Below are 16594 nucleotides of genomic sequence, written 5' to 3'. Positions count from 1 at the left end.
GATTATGCCATTTTCACTGGCATATTTATTGAAACAATAAGTCAGTTTCTAAATGGAACAAACTCAACCATATCCATACTATAAAAATTCACAATTATGAATAGGAATAAGCAGAATAAATATTTAGGTTACAATGATAATTTAAAGGATGCGCGGTGCGCGCGCGCACACACACACACACACACACACACACACACACACACACACACACACACACTTATTTTGAGACAGGGTCTCTTTATGTCCTCCTACCTGTCCTGGAACACATTCTGTAGAACAGACTGACCTCAGACACACAGAGATCCTTCTGCCCCTGCCTCCCAAGTGCTGGATTTAAAGGCAGGCATCACTATGCCCAGCCTTTCATCATATATATTTTTAGACACTAAAATATGTATTTATTGTGTAGGTATGCATGTGTGTGCATGTCCACGGGGCACGTGTGACAAGAGGATGACCATACAGAGCCATTTCTCTCTTTCCAGCAAGAAGATTCTGGGGTTGGACTCAGGTCCTCTCTGGCTTGATGGAAGCGCCTTTACCTGCTGAGCCATCCCCATGGTCTCTCCAGTGGACTCTTCCTGTATTAAGTAGGTATTTTTTTTTTAAAGTATACTTTTTCTTTTCTTTTTCTTTCGGGGAGAGGGCAGGGTTTGTGTAGTCCTGGCTGCCCTAGAGAGGATTATAAAATGGGAGGAGACAGTCCTCAGACAGTCTCATTTCAAAATTCCTGGAGGCAGGATCGCCATTTCAGACTGAGGTCGAGGTAAGAGCCAGTGGCTGGCTGCTTTGCTTTTTCAGACCTTCAGGTTGAACCCTAATTTCTCTGAGTTTTTATTAATCATGTATCAATCATGTATAAATGAACACCTTCCCTGGTGCACTGGGCTCATCCCAGAACAGTCGAGTGCTCCAGGGAGGTGGCCAGGATACAGGGAGGCCGAAGACCAAGGGCTGTGCCTCCGAGCAGCCCTTAGTCCCTTCTCTCTGGCTGTGACAGTCACTCCCCAGCTTTCAGATGTTTCATTTCGCAGCAGAAGTTGGGGTGCTCCTCCCAGTGTGTAGAAGTACCCACAGATGGGCGTCCAGCGTGTCTGCCTGGGCGGCACTCACTGCCCACCTGAGAAGGGTGCATCTTGTACCCTGCCAATACGAGGCAGGTCCTGGGCCTGACCTGTGGCTATCCTTCACTGTAGCTGACAGTGCTTTCCTGGGCTTTATTAACGACCGTGTCAGCAGCTGGCGCGGAAAGCTGCCACTGTCTTCAGGTGATAGATCACAAAGGGCCTTCGTGGCTATTTATTTCTAGTGACCCCGTCTCCCCTCCACTCTAGCTCGCTTAAGAGTTATGAAGGTGAAGTGGGATAATTTGATATCGATCTATTTGCTGAGCTAAATTGACCACATGGTGGACGTCAGCAAGGGCACTCAGCTCTACTAGGGCAGGTGGAGGTGGCTCGGTATCCCTGCTCATGGCCACAGTGGGGAAAGGACAGGGCCCAGCATCGAGGGCCTGGGTCCTAGATACTGGGGAAGTGAGTCTTCTTGGGTATGGGAAGGTTCTGCCAGGGCCGTGAGCCACCAGAACTGTACCCGTAGGATTGTGACGAGCATGACAAGGGGTGCTTCCCTCTCTGGCCAGGGATGGAATGTCTAGAAAACAGCCAACCTGAAGGCACCATACAGAGAATGGCAAGAGAATGTGTATGTGTGTGTGTGCGTGCGTACATACATGTGTGAGATACATGCACAAAGGCACAGATCTGTGGCTCTGCTGTTTACTCTGCAGATCTAAACTGGTGCAGTCTCCGGCTTTAGGTCTAAATGATGGTTCCCTGGCATCTTTCCCTACGCTGGGCCACATCAGGGCTGCAGACATCTGCACTACCAGTGAGGATGCAGGGAAGGGTCTACATGGCCCAGGGCCCTTGGGCTTCCTGCTGTCCGCTCAGCAGGGGAGTGCCTGGCTGCCCTCCTGCTTCCAGGTACACAAGGCTTTCCTGTCAAGGTCTTGATGGCACTGGCCAGGAGTCAACAGAGTAGGTGTGCACAGAGGGGTGCCTCCTCCTGTGACCATGTGAGGGGGCTTTCTGGAAACTTGGGGACTCAGGTCTGTGTTGGCTTGTAAAACTGCTCTGGAAAGTAGGTTCCTGGCTTCTGCAGAGTGATAGCAAAGGCAGTCAGGGAAGCCAGGGACTGGGAGGCAAACTTAAGGGCAGCTGGGAGGATGACAACCTAAGCTCCATGACCTGTGGCCATGGCCTGAGCATCGCGACGTGAGGAACCCTTTCATGGTGGCTCTCTTCACTTCCTTTCTGGTGCCTAGGCCTAACACACAAGTCAACCTTGCTTAGGCCATGGGTGTGGCTTATAGTCAGCCTTACCTCCCACCATTCCTGAGGATGTTTTGCCTTGGCCTTTGACTCCAAAGTCTTGGGCCCAGCAGGAGCTATGGTGTTTCCTGAGCAAGATGGTTTAATACAGAGTGAGCTGCAGACGAAGCAGCCCAGGGTGGCTCCCGAGGGCTGCGCTGGGATTCTCTGGGAATCCTGCCACCAACCCCAGGGAGCACAGCCACCAACATGGACTGGCCTCTGGGAGGACCAGACTTCCGACAGGTCCTTATGCATCCTGGTTTCTGGGGACAGAGCACCTTCCATTCACTGAATTATAGTCCAGTCTGGCGAGGAGTGTTACCTGGCTTGAGTGCTGCCGGTGGCAATGTCAGAGGCTCCATTACCCCTGCTTGCTCCTGGCCCTCATTTGATGTCTGCAGATTGTGGAGAATCATGTATGGGAACATGGCTATCACTGTCACAGAAGTGGCCCCAGAAGGAGAGAGATAGGAGGATGGGGAGGGGAGAGGAGAGGAGAGGGAAGGAGAGAGAGCGAGAGAACATGTTTCTCCATGTGCACATAGCCAAGCAGGCAGGATACCCACAGTGCCTGGGGGCCTGGGGGATGGAGGTCAGGGAAGCTTTCAGATGTGGACACAGCAGAGAAGGAAGGTCTGAGAAGCAGGCAACAAAGGGGACAGAGCACCGAGAAGAACCAGAAAGACCCTAAATTGGGGTGAGGCAGGGTCAAGGCAGGGAAGCTACAGGGCCATCTGGGGACAGCCTTGGGTGGCTGTTTGACCACACAGACCACAGTTCCGAGGTGAGAGTCCCAGCAGCAGGAATCCAGGTCCAGGGGGTTGTAGGTGGCTGGAGGTGTGTGCGTGCAGACATGTAACCTGTACGTCACAGTCAGGGAGCACAGAACATTGTCTTCTGTCTTTATTTCATCTCTTTTCTCAGCGTCACCTCTGCCTCTCTGGGACCTGCCCTTGGGAGTCAGCAGCCTTGGGCACTGGGAAGATGGCCACACACTGGACAGTCACGCCCGTACTGTGCTTGCGAGACTGACATACATCAGAGATCTCAAGGACAACTGAGGACACAGCCAATGATCAGGGTCACCGGAGTTTGGACAATCAGCCTGGGTGATTCCATCCCAGTGTTTTTGATTCTGGTCGACTTGATTGCAGGGGAGGGGGTTGCTTCCGTCTAAGGGTCTTTGGGCCCACTGCAAGGCCACAGCACATGATCGTCAGGGGATGTCTGCTGGCCTCTGGCCTCGGCCCCCCGGCTCCCCTGGTCACGAGGGGTAGAATTGTCTGAGTAGTTCCTTCTTATTCACCTTGCCCATCTGGTTCCGTGGGATTTCCTCCACCAGCAGGAGCTCGGAGGGCACAGCATAGGGTGCCAGGACACCTCTGTAGAGACAAGTACAGCCTGAGATGATTGCCCAACTCTGGGGGAATTGTGGGCACTGGATACACCCAGCAGCCATTGTGGGCTCACCCAGACTCTGTTGGGTGGTAACGGTATGGCCACCTTGCCCTTTGGAGGGAAGACTGTTCCCTGCCTTCTGGCTCCAAGGCCTGCGAAGTTAGGTGGTGGAAGGCAGCAGACTGACTGACTGGACACAGTGAGAGGAGAGAGCCAGGGAAGGAGGAGGCAGCGGGGTTCCTGGTCTCATGCTGCCCTGGAGGGAACTGACCACAGGCTTGCCTGACGCTGTTCCCTTCCGAGGTGACTCTGGCACAGCAGAGTGGCCCCTGTAGGTGACAAGCACGGTTAAGTATGAGAAGTCACCACCAGAATTTAATCAGATGGGGACAATCCTCTTGGTAGGAGAAAGCTGCAGTCCTGACCAGAGTCTCAGCTGGCACAGAGACAGGGGTGTACTCTGAGCACAGGTGACCCCGGCAGGTGTTCTGTTCCAGTACAGGGACAACCTACGCAGAGATCATGTGTGAGGCCTGGAGTAGGACCCTAGCCTGCCCTAAGTTCCAGACCAGAGGCAGCTGGTCTAGACTTTACCCAGGGCCGGGACACATTCAGGATTTCTAACTTCAGACACAATCTTTACACTTTAGGCCACGCGTGGGCTTCTAGGTCACTGTGCTCCTACCTGAAAACCCACTAGCGCTTATGCTACAAGCAGATGCCGATGACGCTTATGTGACAGCTTTCCCGGTCATCTGAAGTGACTGCTCAGACACCCCAGCAGAGCTAGGCGCCCTGTGGCACTTGGGCCTTGTTTCTCCACCCACCTCCCTATGATTTTTACCCCAGAGACTCCTTGTAGAGACCCCACAAGGGACCCCAGGCCTCCCAGCGCCCATCTCCCTCTGTGCAACTCTGGTCCTGTTCTGCTTCCTGGTGCCCCCACCTTTCTTCTTTAGTCTCGTTACGTTTGCCTAGCCTGTGTACTTCTGTGTAGAAACTGGGCAGCTTTTTACATGGAGGTTTTGTGCAGTGTGATATGGGGGCTGTGTACAAACCTCCACAGTGCAGTGATGTGGCCAGCGGGCACCCAGAACCACACAGGGAGGCACGGCACAACCACTGTCTGGCCCCATCACAAGTAACAGACATGTTAACATCAGATGAACTGTATGTCTGGCTGGGACTGGAAAGAGGCGGCAGGGGGTGCTTGTTCCTGAGCACAGGAGAGATGCCCATTCTTAGAGCACACATCTTTCCCCGGCTCGGGGTGTCTCTTCTCTTATCCTGCTGAGAATTTCCGCAGTGGCACTGGGATCTAGACATGTGCTCTCTGTGTCTACGGGAACAACTGCGCGGCTTTTACTCTGTAAACATGGCACGCCACATGGATGGATTTCTGAATGTTTAACCTCACATTCCTGGTATAAATGCCACACGATCATGATGCGTTGGCTCTTTTGTGAATGGGACCTAATTTCCAGCATTTGGTTAAGCATTATGTGTCTGTCTGACAGGAAACTGGTCTGGGTTTCTTGTCTGGTTTTGGTAGCAGGGTCGTGGGTCCCATGAAGTCAGCTGGGAGTGTCCCTCCCCACTGGAAAGGACTTTTGTGCACTTCTCGGAGTGTCCCTCGAGGATACTTATCTTCTGGTGAAGCTTTTGGCTGGGAATTGAGCTTCACAGACACAGAGCTCTTCAGCCTCTGGCTTCTGGTACCCACACCACCGGCACTAACAGTTACAAGGACACATGCCAGGCTGTGGCACCTCCTGGAGAACACTGGGCTGCGGTGAGGTCACCCTGTAGATAACAGTGACACCTGGGCTCTCTCTCATCTCACAGCTCAGGCCGGCTTTGAACTTGCTATGTAGCTAAGACTGGGTTGAACTCTTCTCCTGATACTTCCGTGTCTGCCACCTGGGTGTTTAAGTCACAGGTGTGTGCCACTGTGCCCAGCTTTCCCTTTCAATCGATGTGGAGAAAATATGGTGCTTTCTTTGTTAGTTTCCTCGCCAGACACCGTCTCTTTCTGGAGCCTCAGGGTGAGCACTCTCATCTCTCCTCCTACCTGCCTCTCTTTAGTGGCAACTGGACAGCCCAGCACTGTGGCCTGAAACAGTATGGTCAACAAGGCTCCGGGGAGAAAGTATGGGTCACAAGTAGCAAGCAGCACCCCTCCACCAGGCACGGATATGACATCACGTGAGGCTGGGCCTCGAGGCCTCTGTTAGTGGCAGGCCAGCCTTCCCTTGCAGGAGGCACCTGGAAGCGTGGACACTGTTCTTTGGGGAGTGGGTAGGTCTGGGGGTTACAAGTGGGGATCTCTCTTCAGGATCCCCCAAAAAACAAGTTGTGGGGTGGCTACCCACAATGGGGACAAAATCTGAGGGGCAAGCATTTTTCCTGGGACAGTCTGCATCCTGGCCCTGCTCACATGTCTGACAATCTTCCTTGCATTGTCTTGTTCTATACCAACTCCCAGGATGCTCCAAATCTCAGCTCCCCATTTTAGAGTGTTCTCATGCTCACCATGCACCTGAATACCCAAGCAAGGAGTCTGACTTAAGCCTTAGAGAAAGGTCTTGAGGGGAAGCACTCAGAGCGCAGGAGCCACAGACTTGTGCCATGGAAGCAGGCCATAACCTATGGAATCCAGGCCAATGTAGGACCTCCACCCAACAACTACTGTGGCTCTCAGTAGAGGATGCCTGGGTGTTTTTCTTCTCAAGAAAGTAATTGTTTAATCAAAGCAGCGACCGGCCAAGCAGACTGTTGCCTCTGCTAAGCTACAGAGCTCCAACTGTGATTTTGCAAATCCAGGGGAATCGGTAATTGCCCAGCTGTGCGGCCCCTGATGAAACAAGGACTCCTGCTGTTTGTGAAGTCTTGTTGGACAGCCAAAAATAGTCTTACGCTGAGAAGAAGGCAGGGGGGTGGGGCAGGAGACACAGCAGAGAGGAGAGAACTTCTCAGATTCAGATTTAAGAGAAGGAACCCAGAGGTATCCCATGGGCCATAGTGGAAGCTCAAAGAGGCCCGCTCTGCTCAGGCCCCAGTGAGTCTCCTTCTGTCCTGTGGATCCTGACATAACATCGGAAGCCACCAGGGGCTGAGATGAGGAAAACTGGATATAACACAAAGAATGGGAGGTGGGGAAAAAAAGCCAGTATGCTGGCAGTGGCACAAGCCTTTAATCCCAGCTCTCACGAAGCAGAGACAAGTAGAGCTCCGAGTTCGAGGCCAGCCACTACAGAGCAAGTTCTGGGACAGCCAGGGCTGCTACATAGAAACGCCGTTTCAAAATAAAAAACGAGACAAGCAAGTACAGGTGACAGGATGGACAAAGCCCCTACCCTGGGTCTGAGGAGGGAGCTGCAGGCACCATCCACAGGCATTGAGAGCTGGGGGCACACCAGACTCTGAAGGCCCCACAGAGAGGGTGAGGCACCGAGCCACCCTCAGGGCAGGATCAGAAAAGACTGCTGGGCCCAGGCCATTCTGCAGCAGGCTGTGCAAGTTTGGCTGCTGCTCAGTTCAGCACAGGATTAGCCAGGCACTTTCCTGGGGTCCTCAGCCTCACTATGCTTTGGGGTTTACAAGCTGAGAAACACGTCTGTTTGGACTACTGTTGACTCCCAACCATTTGCATGTGGAAGCCCTTTCTGGTCCCAGGTCTGCAGGAAAGACACAGAGCTGTTCAAGGGCCACTTTGCTGACCTTCTCAGCTTCTTCCTCCCCATTTCCAAATTCCAGAATGGTCCACCCCTGCTTTCCAGTTCCTAGATAGGCCCCTCCCATCCTCCCGATTCCAAGATTCTTAGATACCCTAGAACCCAGGTCAGTCCCTTTAGCCCTACCTGGCCCACTCCTTGAGATCCTTGTGGGACAGTGAGTGTCCTTCTTGAAGGACTACCACAGCTGTGACCCGCTGGCCCCACGTCATATCCGGAACTCCAATCACAGCCACATCTGAAGACAGTAGAACAGGTTGAGGACACCTGGGAAGGCCCTGATGACCACTCAACAGCACTCAGGAGTGTGTGGGGGATGGCAGGCAGTTAACCGCAGTGCCCAAGCGCCTGGAGCAAGACCCTCATGGGGGTGGGGCGGCATCTCTAGGGGCTCAGTCTGCTCTTGCTCAATCTGCAGAGCAGGCGTGCATTCTGGGATTGCCATTAGGAATCGGTGTGCTGAAGGCCAGGGAAGGGGTGTGATCACATTTTACAGGATCCCCACTAGCAGCTGGGAGAGTAGAAAAGGGGGCACTGGGTCTTGGGGGCAGTGCTCTAAGAAACCCGAGGCCACCATTCACTCACCGGTGATGCTGGGGTGGGCCAGCAGGTGCCGCTCAATCTCCAGGGCGCTGACTTTGTAGCCTCCAGTCTTGATGATGTCCACTGATGTACGCCCTCGGATCCAGTACCTATCGTTCTTGAACACGGCGGTGTCCCCTAGGAAAGAGGGTTCTGTGACAGCTCTGGACAGTCTGGGAGTACCTGGTGCTCGTGACCATCACCCACAGGAGTCCTCGGGGACTGCATGCACACGTGTGAGTCCCACTATTCCCAGGGTCCAGACCCACTTGCTGTGGGGACTGGTTCTAATGGCATGTGTCCCTCTCCATTCTCTATCCCTACGACACTGGCACCCGAGGAGCCAGCAATGAGGAGCGGATCCCACCAGAATCCATGGCATGCTAGGAACCTATTGTGCCTCTGGGGTCTGTAAATACCCTGAACTCATAAGCCAGTGTGCAGCATTTTCAAAAGAAAGCAGCAAGCAGTTTGCTGCCTATGACTCTGACTCAGGATCTACACCAGGAAAGCAGAAGCCTTGACCCTGACACAATTCATGCACAGCTTCACACAGATGCGTGCAGGGCACCCTCCTGCCGTGTCCCCTCCTCTGCACACTCTATCATCCTAGCATGGGTGGGTCCTGCGTGAAAGGACGGCCATTTTCAGCTCCTCCTCCAACATGGGGATGCCCTGTGATGAGGACCCTCCTGCTCTTCTGCCCTTGATCCCCGCCATTCCAAAACAGTTACAGTGATTTTTCTCCCTAAGGGGAATAACCGCCCCACCTACTCTTTTCACAGGGGAGCCTGGGACCCAGGGAGCTTGTTACACCCCACGGAACACTGGCAGGGCCAGGAGCAGGCACCAGAGCACAGTGTATTCCCAGCTGAGGTTCCCTCCTGCACAATGGCATGGGGGAGGTGTGTGCGTCTGCACATTAGTGCGTATGCATGTCCATGCACGCACATTTGCATGGTTATGACTGTGTGCAGGCATGCAGATGCCAGCGGCAGCTCTGACAGCAGCGGTGTCTGTTCACACGCTCCCTGCACTCCCTGTGGGTTATTAGCTGGAATAAATCATAAATATTTCATTATACATCACGCAGTCCGTCAGGAGAAGGCACCATCCATCACCTCCTTACTCCCTGGGACTTGCAGTGCAGGGCGCACTCCAGTCTATTAAACAAGATGGATGGGTGGCCTGGACGAGCCCAGGGCTTATTTATGGTGGAGAGGGAAGGCTGGCCTCTGGAGCAAGGACTGGCACTGGGCAGTTCTCTCTCCGGTGTGGCAGCTCTCTATGTAGCAGGTGGCAGGAGAGCTGGGGGGACAGCCACAGCCTAGACTAGGCTAGCCCCTTGGGCAGGTACTACCTGAAGGGAAAGGACCCAGGTGTAGGCTATGGGGTATACATGGCTTGTCCTGAGTCCTAAGGGACCCTCTATGATTCCATTCCTGCTGTCACTCTGGATCCAGCTGTGCCCACTCAGACTGGAAAGCTCAGTCTTCCACTGGCTCCCCCACCCTGTAGGCGTCAAGCAGCCTGGCATTGAGGGTCCCTCTGAGGAAGCTTCTGAGGCTGCTCCCCACAGGCCTCCACTCAGTCAAAGATGCAGCACAGCAGAGCCACTGCCCTGCCTTGAACATAGCCTCTCTTTGTGGTCCTACAAGAGGTGCCATGTGCCAGGCAGTGGTGGTGCATGCCTTTAATCCCAGCACTCGGGAGGCAGAGGCAGGCGGATCTCTGTGAGTTCGAGGCTAGCCTGGTTTAGGACAGCTAGTTCCATGACAGGCTCCAAAGCTACAGAGAAACCCTGTCTTGAAAAACCAAAGTGTCATGCTGCGCACTTGCAAAGCTCTGGGCAGTCCCAAAGTATGACTCTCCTAGTGCCCCATGCTGCAGGTTGATCTGGTGAGAGCCCTTGGGATAAAAAATTCTGTATATGTCAGGCAGTGGTGGTTCCTTTAACCCCGCACCTCAGGAGGCAGAGAGAGGCAGATCTCTGTGAGTTCAAGGCCACCTGGTCTACAGAGTAAGTTCCAGGACAGGGAGGACTCCAAAGAGAAACTTTGCCTTGAAAAAATAATTCTGCACACACGAGTTCCTGTTTTGGGGCCGTGCTCCCATGCTGCAGAGAAAAGGCTTTTCTTCCATGCTCTTGAGAAAGAGATCTGGGCATCACTGGGCACAGTCTGTTCTCTAGGTGGACTTAGTACCAGTAAGTGCTTGATTGGTTCTTGCTTGTGATATACAGGATCACGTATTTGGGGAAGTTAGGGTGACTGCTTCTCAGGGAGGAGATGCTGTGGACAAGAGAGGGGAGAACGTTTGACTAGCGTTCTGTGCAAACGGCTGGAGTGAGGAGGAACTACGAGATCAGCAGCAACAGGAAGCTCCCTGCCTGGGGGAGGCTGTACAGAGCGCCATGGCTGCTACACAGCAAACACCTGCCATGGGAATGCTGGGTGCACTCAGAGGACACTGGATCTGCAAAGCCACCGCCTAAGCATGGTAACAGTAGCTGCCATGGGTACAAAGGACTGGTACAGTTCATGGCTTAGGGACAATGTAGGATGATGGGTGCTGGTGTCCGTCTACCTCAGTTTCCCCTCTGGATGAAAGGTGCCCTGTGTCAGCAGCATTACTGGGAAGATGGAGGTAAGAACTGAGCAACTTCCTTGACTTGGCTATCCTTTCTAAACTTACATGTTACCTCATGCTCTGTGTACAGAACCACTCTGTAGTGTAACTATGGAGACCACGCCTGGGGCTTCCCTCTGCCCAAGGCCACGCTGCTCACAGCTCGTCACTCCCTACAGCCCAGAGGGCCTCCACTCCAATGTGTTCTCACAGCTCTGACAGCGCTGACTAAGGAGTCTCAGTCACCGGGCTGTGCTTGGCCTTCATCAGCCTTGGCCGTGGGGACAGCCCCAATCTCTATAGCTGCTGCCTACACCCAGGTGACAGGATGAGAAAGGCCAGGCTCCTGCGGTACTCTGGTCAGGAACCAACACACAGGACGCCACCAGTCCAGGCCTCCACTTCTGCTTGGATGACTGGATTCCATTCTCCGAACAGTCATGCTCACTGCAGAATCTGATGCAGGGCAAGGAGCCTAGGTCTCCCATCTACCGGAGCGGGGCCCATGCCTTTTGCAGTGTGGTACAGTGGCAGCTCCATGGCACCAGCCATGGTTTTGCTCTTGCCATTGCCTGAGTCTTGGGGACACCAATCTCTTCAGGCCACGTGCTGTCCTTGGACCAGCAGAGCCTGCTGACGTCGAGGTCTTGTAGGCTGGAGGAAATGACGAGCTATACCCAGCATGGCACCAGGCAGAGGTAAAGCCCAGGGTGGCCTCCAACGTTATACACAGAGTGGCTTCTGTGGGCAGATCACAGCTTACAAAGGACAGCCGAGCCAAGGTTTGAAGGTAAAGTTGTGTAACCAGAGGCTGGATTCTTAACTCCATCCTCCCTTCCAGCCACAGAGGGGGCACCAGGTATCAATATCCTCAAAAAATCTAAGTTTTGGAGCTCTCGGAGTTCAAGGGAATGTATGGGAGGGGATCTTGATGATGGTGCTCCCTGTGGAGACAGTGTAGTACCTGGTGATTCCCACTGCCAGCCTGCACACAGGCTGAGCTGCTTTTGCTCCAGGGCACCGTGCTGGGTCTTTACCCCACATATGGCTGAGCATCAGTGACTCCATATAAGAACTACTCTAGATGCGCCCTAGGGTCTCACTGTGTTGGGTCCTAGGCTATCTCCAGGGTTCAAAGGAAGGTACCTACTACCTTGGCTTCCTTTCATGGGTGGGAGCAGGGGAAAGCACAGTGTTGCTCACAATACTCACAAGGCAGAGTTATGGGTGGCCATGCCCTTTTCAGGCCACCGGATTTCTGGGAGGGAGGGGATGCGACCATCAGAAGAAGGCTGGACTTAGGGTTAGCATGGCAGAGGGAGGCTAAGCAGACTGGTTTGGGGGCTAAGAGCCATCTTCCATGACTGCAGCCTAACTCTGTCAGGCTTCCTCAGTGCCCAGCTGTCTATACCAGGACATCAGGAGACGGTGAGCCTGCTATAGAACTGGTGAGTCTTTCCAGTTCTATAGCAGAGTCCTTACCCTGCCCTTCTTACCCTTTGGCAGGCGGCTTCCTGTTGTCTCAGAAGAAAGCTCAGGTACCTCCCAGGGTCCCGAGGCCCTGTCAGGAGACTTGCCCTCTCTCTGCCTAGTCCATTCATAGGAAATCCCCGGGATGTCACAGGTTCAAACAGCCTCCTGCTATTTGATTATCTTGAGCTAATCCTTTAGAAATTCACCTAATGTCTGACTTTGCACTTCTTAGTGAGAGGCCATTTTGGCCCCTCCAGCTTATCCTGGTCTGTTCAGCACAACCCCATTACCAAGGGCCAAATTAAATAATTATTAACTAGAGACAGGGAGGCCAAGGCAAGCAGGCAAGGAAGAGGCTCCAAGCACCTGAGACGCCAGGCTGCTGGGCTGGGAGCTAAAGACAGATTCTTCATTTTGAAATGCACATCAAACAAGTTAAATAACTCTTACTTTCTATAACAACATGTTTGTCAGAGTGCATGATCTGGATTTAGCCTCCTGCCAACGGTCTCCTCGGTCTGACCTGACGTGTGCGTCAAGGGATTTTGTTCCGACAGAAACAGCATGCAATCAATAAAATCTTATTACATGGATTTATGCACTGCTTTCAAACCCAGTGCTAGTCCAGACTCTGCCTTAAACTGTAATTGAAAATAAATCTCGGATACTCGGATTTCGGTTTCGGGATGCAAGGATGGAGTAGGAGGCAGGGCCTTCCCTGTGGGGCCTGGCCGGGGAGCATGTCCTGTGGTCGGCTCACTCTCCTGGCCAGGGGAGCATGTCCTGTGGTTGGCTCACTCTCCTGGCCAGGGGAGCAAGTCCTGTGGTCAGCTCACTCTCCTGGCCAGGAGAGCATGTCCTGTGGTCGGCTCACTCTCCTGGCCAGGAGAGCATGTCCTGTGGTCGGCTCACTCTCCTGGTCAGGAGAGCATGTCCTGTGGTCGGCTCACTCTCCTGGCCAGGGACTCTACAAACAACAGCACGGCATCTACTCTGCTGAGGACTGAGGGCTGCTAGTCTGGCATGATGCCAGGCAACCACAGGCAGCTGCAAAGTGGCATCCTACACTTGGGCTCCTGGTTCGCAAAGCTTTGGGGACCTAGGACTACCTGTCCTGTGGCTGCCTGTCACATCTGCTGCAGTTCTGTCTCCTAGCAGCTGCAATCCCACCTGGGCCTCTCTTGTTTGGAAGAAGTGGCTGGGGCAGGTAAGGGGAGGTATCATGACCTTGGCAGAGGGCGTGCCTATGGCAGAGGGGAGCCAGCTGTCACTGGCACCAAAGCAGAAAGCCTCTGAGACCTGAGCCTGGGGGCAGAACCTAGGGATCTATTAGAATGAGCAGGAAGTAAAAGCAAAACACACAGAATAACTTCCCAGGATCCTAAACCTCAGCAAAAGCTGTCCAGAACAGTGGCAGACCAGACACAGGGAGGAAACCCTCAGACAATAAACAATAGTTTATTTGTTTGACTTTTAAAGAAATAAATCCTAAAATAGGAGAAAACAGAAGAAATTATATTTAAGAAGTTGAATGTCAGGAAGCAGACAGGCTGAAGATCAAGAATTGGAGAGGCTGGCAGGAGCTCCATGTGGCAAATAAAGAACAGAAGTGTGTACTTATCACTGGCCTCTGGATGCCCTGAGTAAAAGAGCAGGGCCTCAAGAAGAAACTGTAGTACCTGAGACCTATGGATCCTGAGCTTTCCAGCACAATCAGGCAGCATCCACCAGCCCGAGCTCACCAGGGCCAAGACAGCCTGTGGACTAAACAGGCTGTGGGCACCATCTTTGGGAGTAGGGTTCAGCAGGGGATGGCAGAGTATGAGTTACCAAGTGGCAATACCAGTTCATCTCCTGGAAATGGGTCAGCATCCCAGAATCCACCAGCGAGGCTTGGGGGGAGGGACGGGAAGGTTTCCACACTAACACTGTCCTGGAGTCTGATTCGCTTGGCTGTGATTGGGTTGCCTGGGCTGGGACAGTCTAAGCCACGGATAGGCACAACTCAGATTTTAAAAAGCTTGCAAACTCCTGCCTGATTCACAGCTCACTGAGTAGGAACAAGCCAGGGTTAGAGTCCGTCAGTACTCATACCATTCTGGTACCAGGTTGATGAGGCCACCTTCGTGTAGCATACACAGCACCTGAAGCCAGGGACTTGCCATTGGGAGCAAAGCATCCAGTGCCAGGTGAACTCCTTTATCTTGTTTCCTCCAGTCAGGGTGTACTGGTATTTTCTAATCCTTCCAGGTGACAGTCACACAGCGAGGCAAGAGCAGGAAGCTCAAGAGTCAGAAATGAAGCCCCGCACATGCTCCATTGACTGCAATGGCACTGAGCAGTTTCAGAGTCTATGGGAAGACTACTAGAGCTTGATCAATCAACAATTGATCTAAAAACTTGAAGCTAAATACATCGATAGGAGCCACTCAGCAGAGCTAAGGAGACTTCACAGCAGCACTTGGTACTAACCTTAACCAAACACACACAGAACCTCATAGAGAACTGGACACACGCTGCGAGCAGAGGAGGAACTGGGGCCTTCTGCCCAGATGGCAGTGCAGATGGGGGTGGTCGCTTCCTTGCCTGGCTATCCTGGCCAACATAGGGTATGTGGCAGGTAACGGACAGTGTCATCAATAGAGGGTGGCCTCTTCCAGGCTAAACTCTGGCTTCTGCATGTCCCAAGTCCCCATGGAAATCCATGTTGGGGCAGCACAGCTTGTCTGGAGGATTCCGACCCCAAGACACCCAGCGCCTCTGGGGTTTTGTCAGCTCACGCCCTCCCTGATGCTCTCCTGATGGGCACACCAGCACAGACTGCCCATCATGTACAATTACTATGGTGCATGAAGGCAAGGTTGGCTCCGAGCCCAGGTCCTGACTGATTCCATTCCTGCAGATAAACAGCCAGCCTCTGCCCACCACGCAGGGGACTCACAGACCCTGGCTCACAGCACTACCACTCCTATGGAGGCACAGGTAAAGGTCAATAGGTCACAACTGAAGAGGAGACCGTCTAAAGCCAGGTGTTCGAGACACTCTGCAGCCCGGAGCTCCGAAAGCACATGATGGTCTAGTGTAGATCAACATGGAAGGGCAAGAGCCCCAAGGCCAGCCACACACAATAGCAACAGCAGGGCCCCAACATCTGTACACGGAAGGCCCTTTTGGAAGAGCAAATGTATTTATCTCTTTCTCCCCGTGGCCTAGAAGTTCTAGGTGACTTTCCTCAGATCAGGGACTATTCTCTAAGGCCCTCCACAGCTGGGGCCCTCCTTTGTTGGTTTGTTAGTAACCATACATGTTACCTGTGCACACTAATGGCACTGATTAGCTCGTAAGATTCTAACCACTCTGCTGTAGAAATCTGACCTTGCTCTTTAGCCTTGGTGGCCCTCAACCAACCCCAGAAGAGCTGCCGCTTCCTCCTGTCCCCCCACAAACAGTGTTAACTCCAGACTCCAGGCTCACCTGTTACTGCCTGCCTGGACCCCCAGCTCCAGAATCACAGGGCAGTAGGTAGGCCATGCATTCCAAAGAGTTTTGTTGGAAGTCACAGATTTAGGAGGACTAATTTTGGCAGCGAGGGAGGTCTCTGTCCTTCCTGAATAGCCACCAACCTTGTGAGTTCCTCTGCGTATTCTCTGGGGCAAGAATAACTGCAGAAAGTAGGGTGGGGAAGGTGGGAGCTTTAGGGATCAGGTGGGTGACCCCCCTCTCATCTGGACCCAGAGGATGACCTGGGAGAGGCTGTGGATGAGGCCCTTCCCAAGAGCCAGGACGGTTTTCTTCAGCTTGTGCCACAACCCGAATGGCAGGAGGGACAGCTAGGGAAAGGGTTAAGTTTAATTTATCCTGATTTCTACTTAATATCATGCTCTCCCCGTAGGAGCGGCAGCTGCGAGCTGATTGCGCGCTCTCATTATGCAGTCTGTATCGCTAATGGCCTGTGACAAAGGCTTGCCAGCTCCCGGCCTTACCCCCGAGAGCCAATTAAACACACACACTCCCTTCCTGTTTGCAGCACGTTACAATGAAATTAAACTGAATTTCAAAATCGTTTTCTCCTGAAGACATCTCTTTACAATAATTAATGCATGCTATTCCTTTTCAGCAGAAAGGCCCACCCGGAGTGCTCACTGCCCACGTGGCTCCTGCTGCACCCCAGGGCTCCATGAGTCCCGACATCAGTAAAACCTATAGGGCTTGCACCCTGAGTTTTTAAAGGGAAGAACACAGCTTTTTATCCAAACCTAAACATAGGAAGGTGATCACAAAGGAAGTCGGGATTCCCGCAGGGATTGTTCAGAAGGCTGCTGGAGGGGCCTGCTAAAAGCAGGGTTCACTCAAAAGCAGGGTTTCCTAGGCACTGCAGTGGAGGGACAATTGCGGGAGGTTTGT

The 16594-nt window shown here is 53.1% G+C and overlaps 1 protein-coding gene across 6 annotated transcripts in view; it reads right to left on the bottom strand.

Annotated features, from left to right (window-relative positions):
• Window positions 1-3265: 3265 nt before the first annotated feature.
• The window catches only part of Acsf3 (acyl-CoA synthetase family member 3), a 41409-nt gene continuing 28080 nt past the window's right edge, over window positions 3266-16594 (bottom strand). For 5 of the 6 annotated variants that reach the window (XM_087900533.1, XM_087900536.1, XM_087900534.1 and 2 more), the window contains 3 exons: window positions 8093-8227; window positions 7634-7745; window positions 3266-3757 (listed from right to left, as the gene is read on the bottom strand). In XM_087900533.1, coding sequence (XP_087756659.1) covers window positions 3640-3757; window positions 7634-7745; window positions 8093-8227 — 365 coding nt within the window. In that variant the 3' untranslated portion in view covers window positions 3266-3639. Of the gene's footprint in view, window positions 3758-6646; window positions 7451-7633; window positions 7746-8092; window positions 8228-16594 lie in introns of those variants that run through there. The other variant, XM_087900535.1, reaches the window with a different exon arrangement.

This window comes from Myodes glareolus, chromosome 22 (assembly GCF_982192425.1).
Source record: "Myodes glareolus chromosome 22, mMyoGla1.1, whole genome shotgun sequence".
Classification (NCBI taxonomy): Eukaryota; Metazoa; Chordata; class Mammalia; order Rodentia; family Cricetidae; genus Myodes; species Myodes glareolus.
This window is presented reverse-complemented; position numbering and strand designations above follow the sequence as displayed.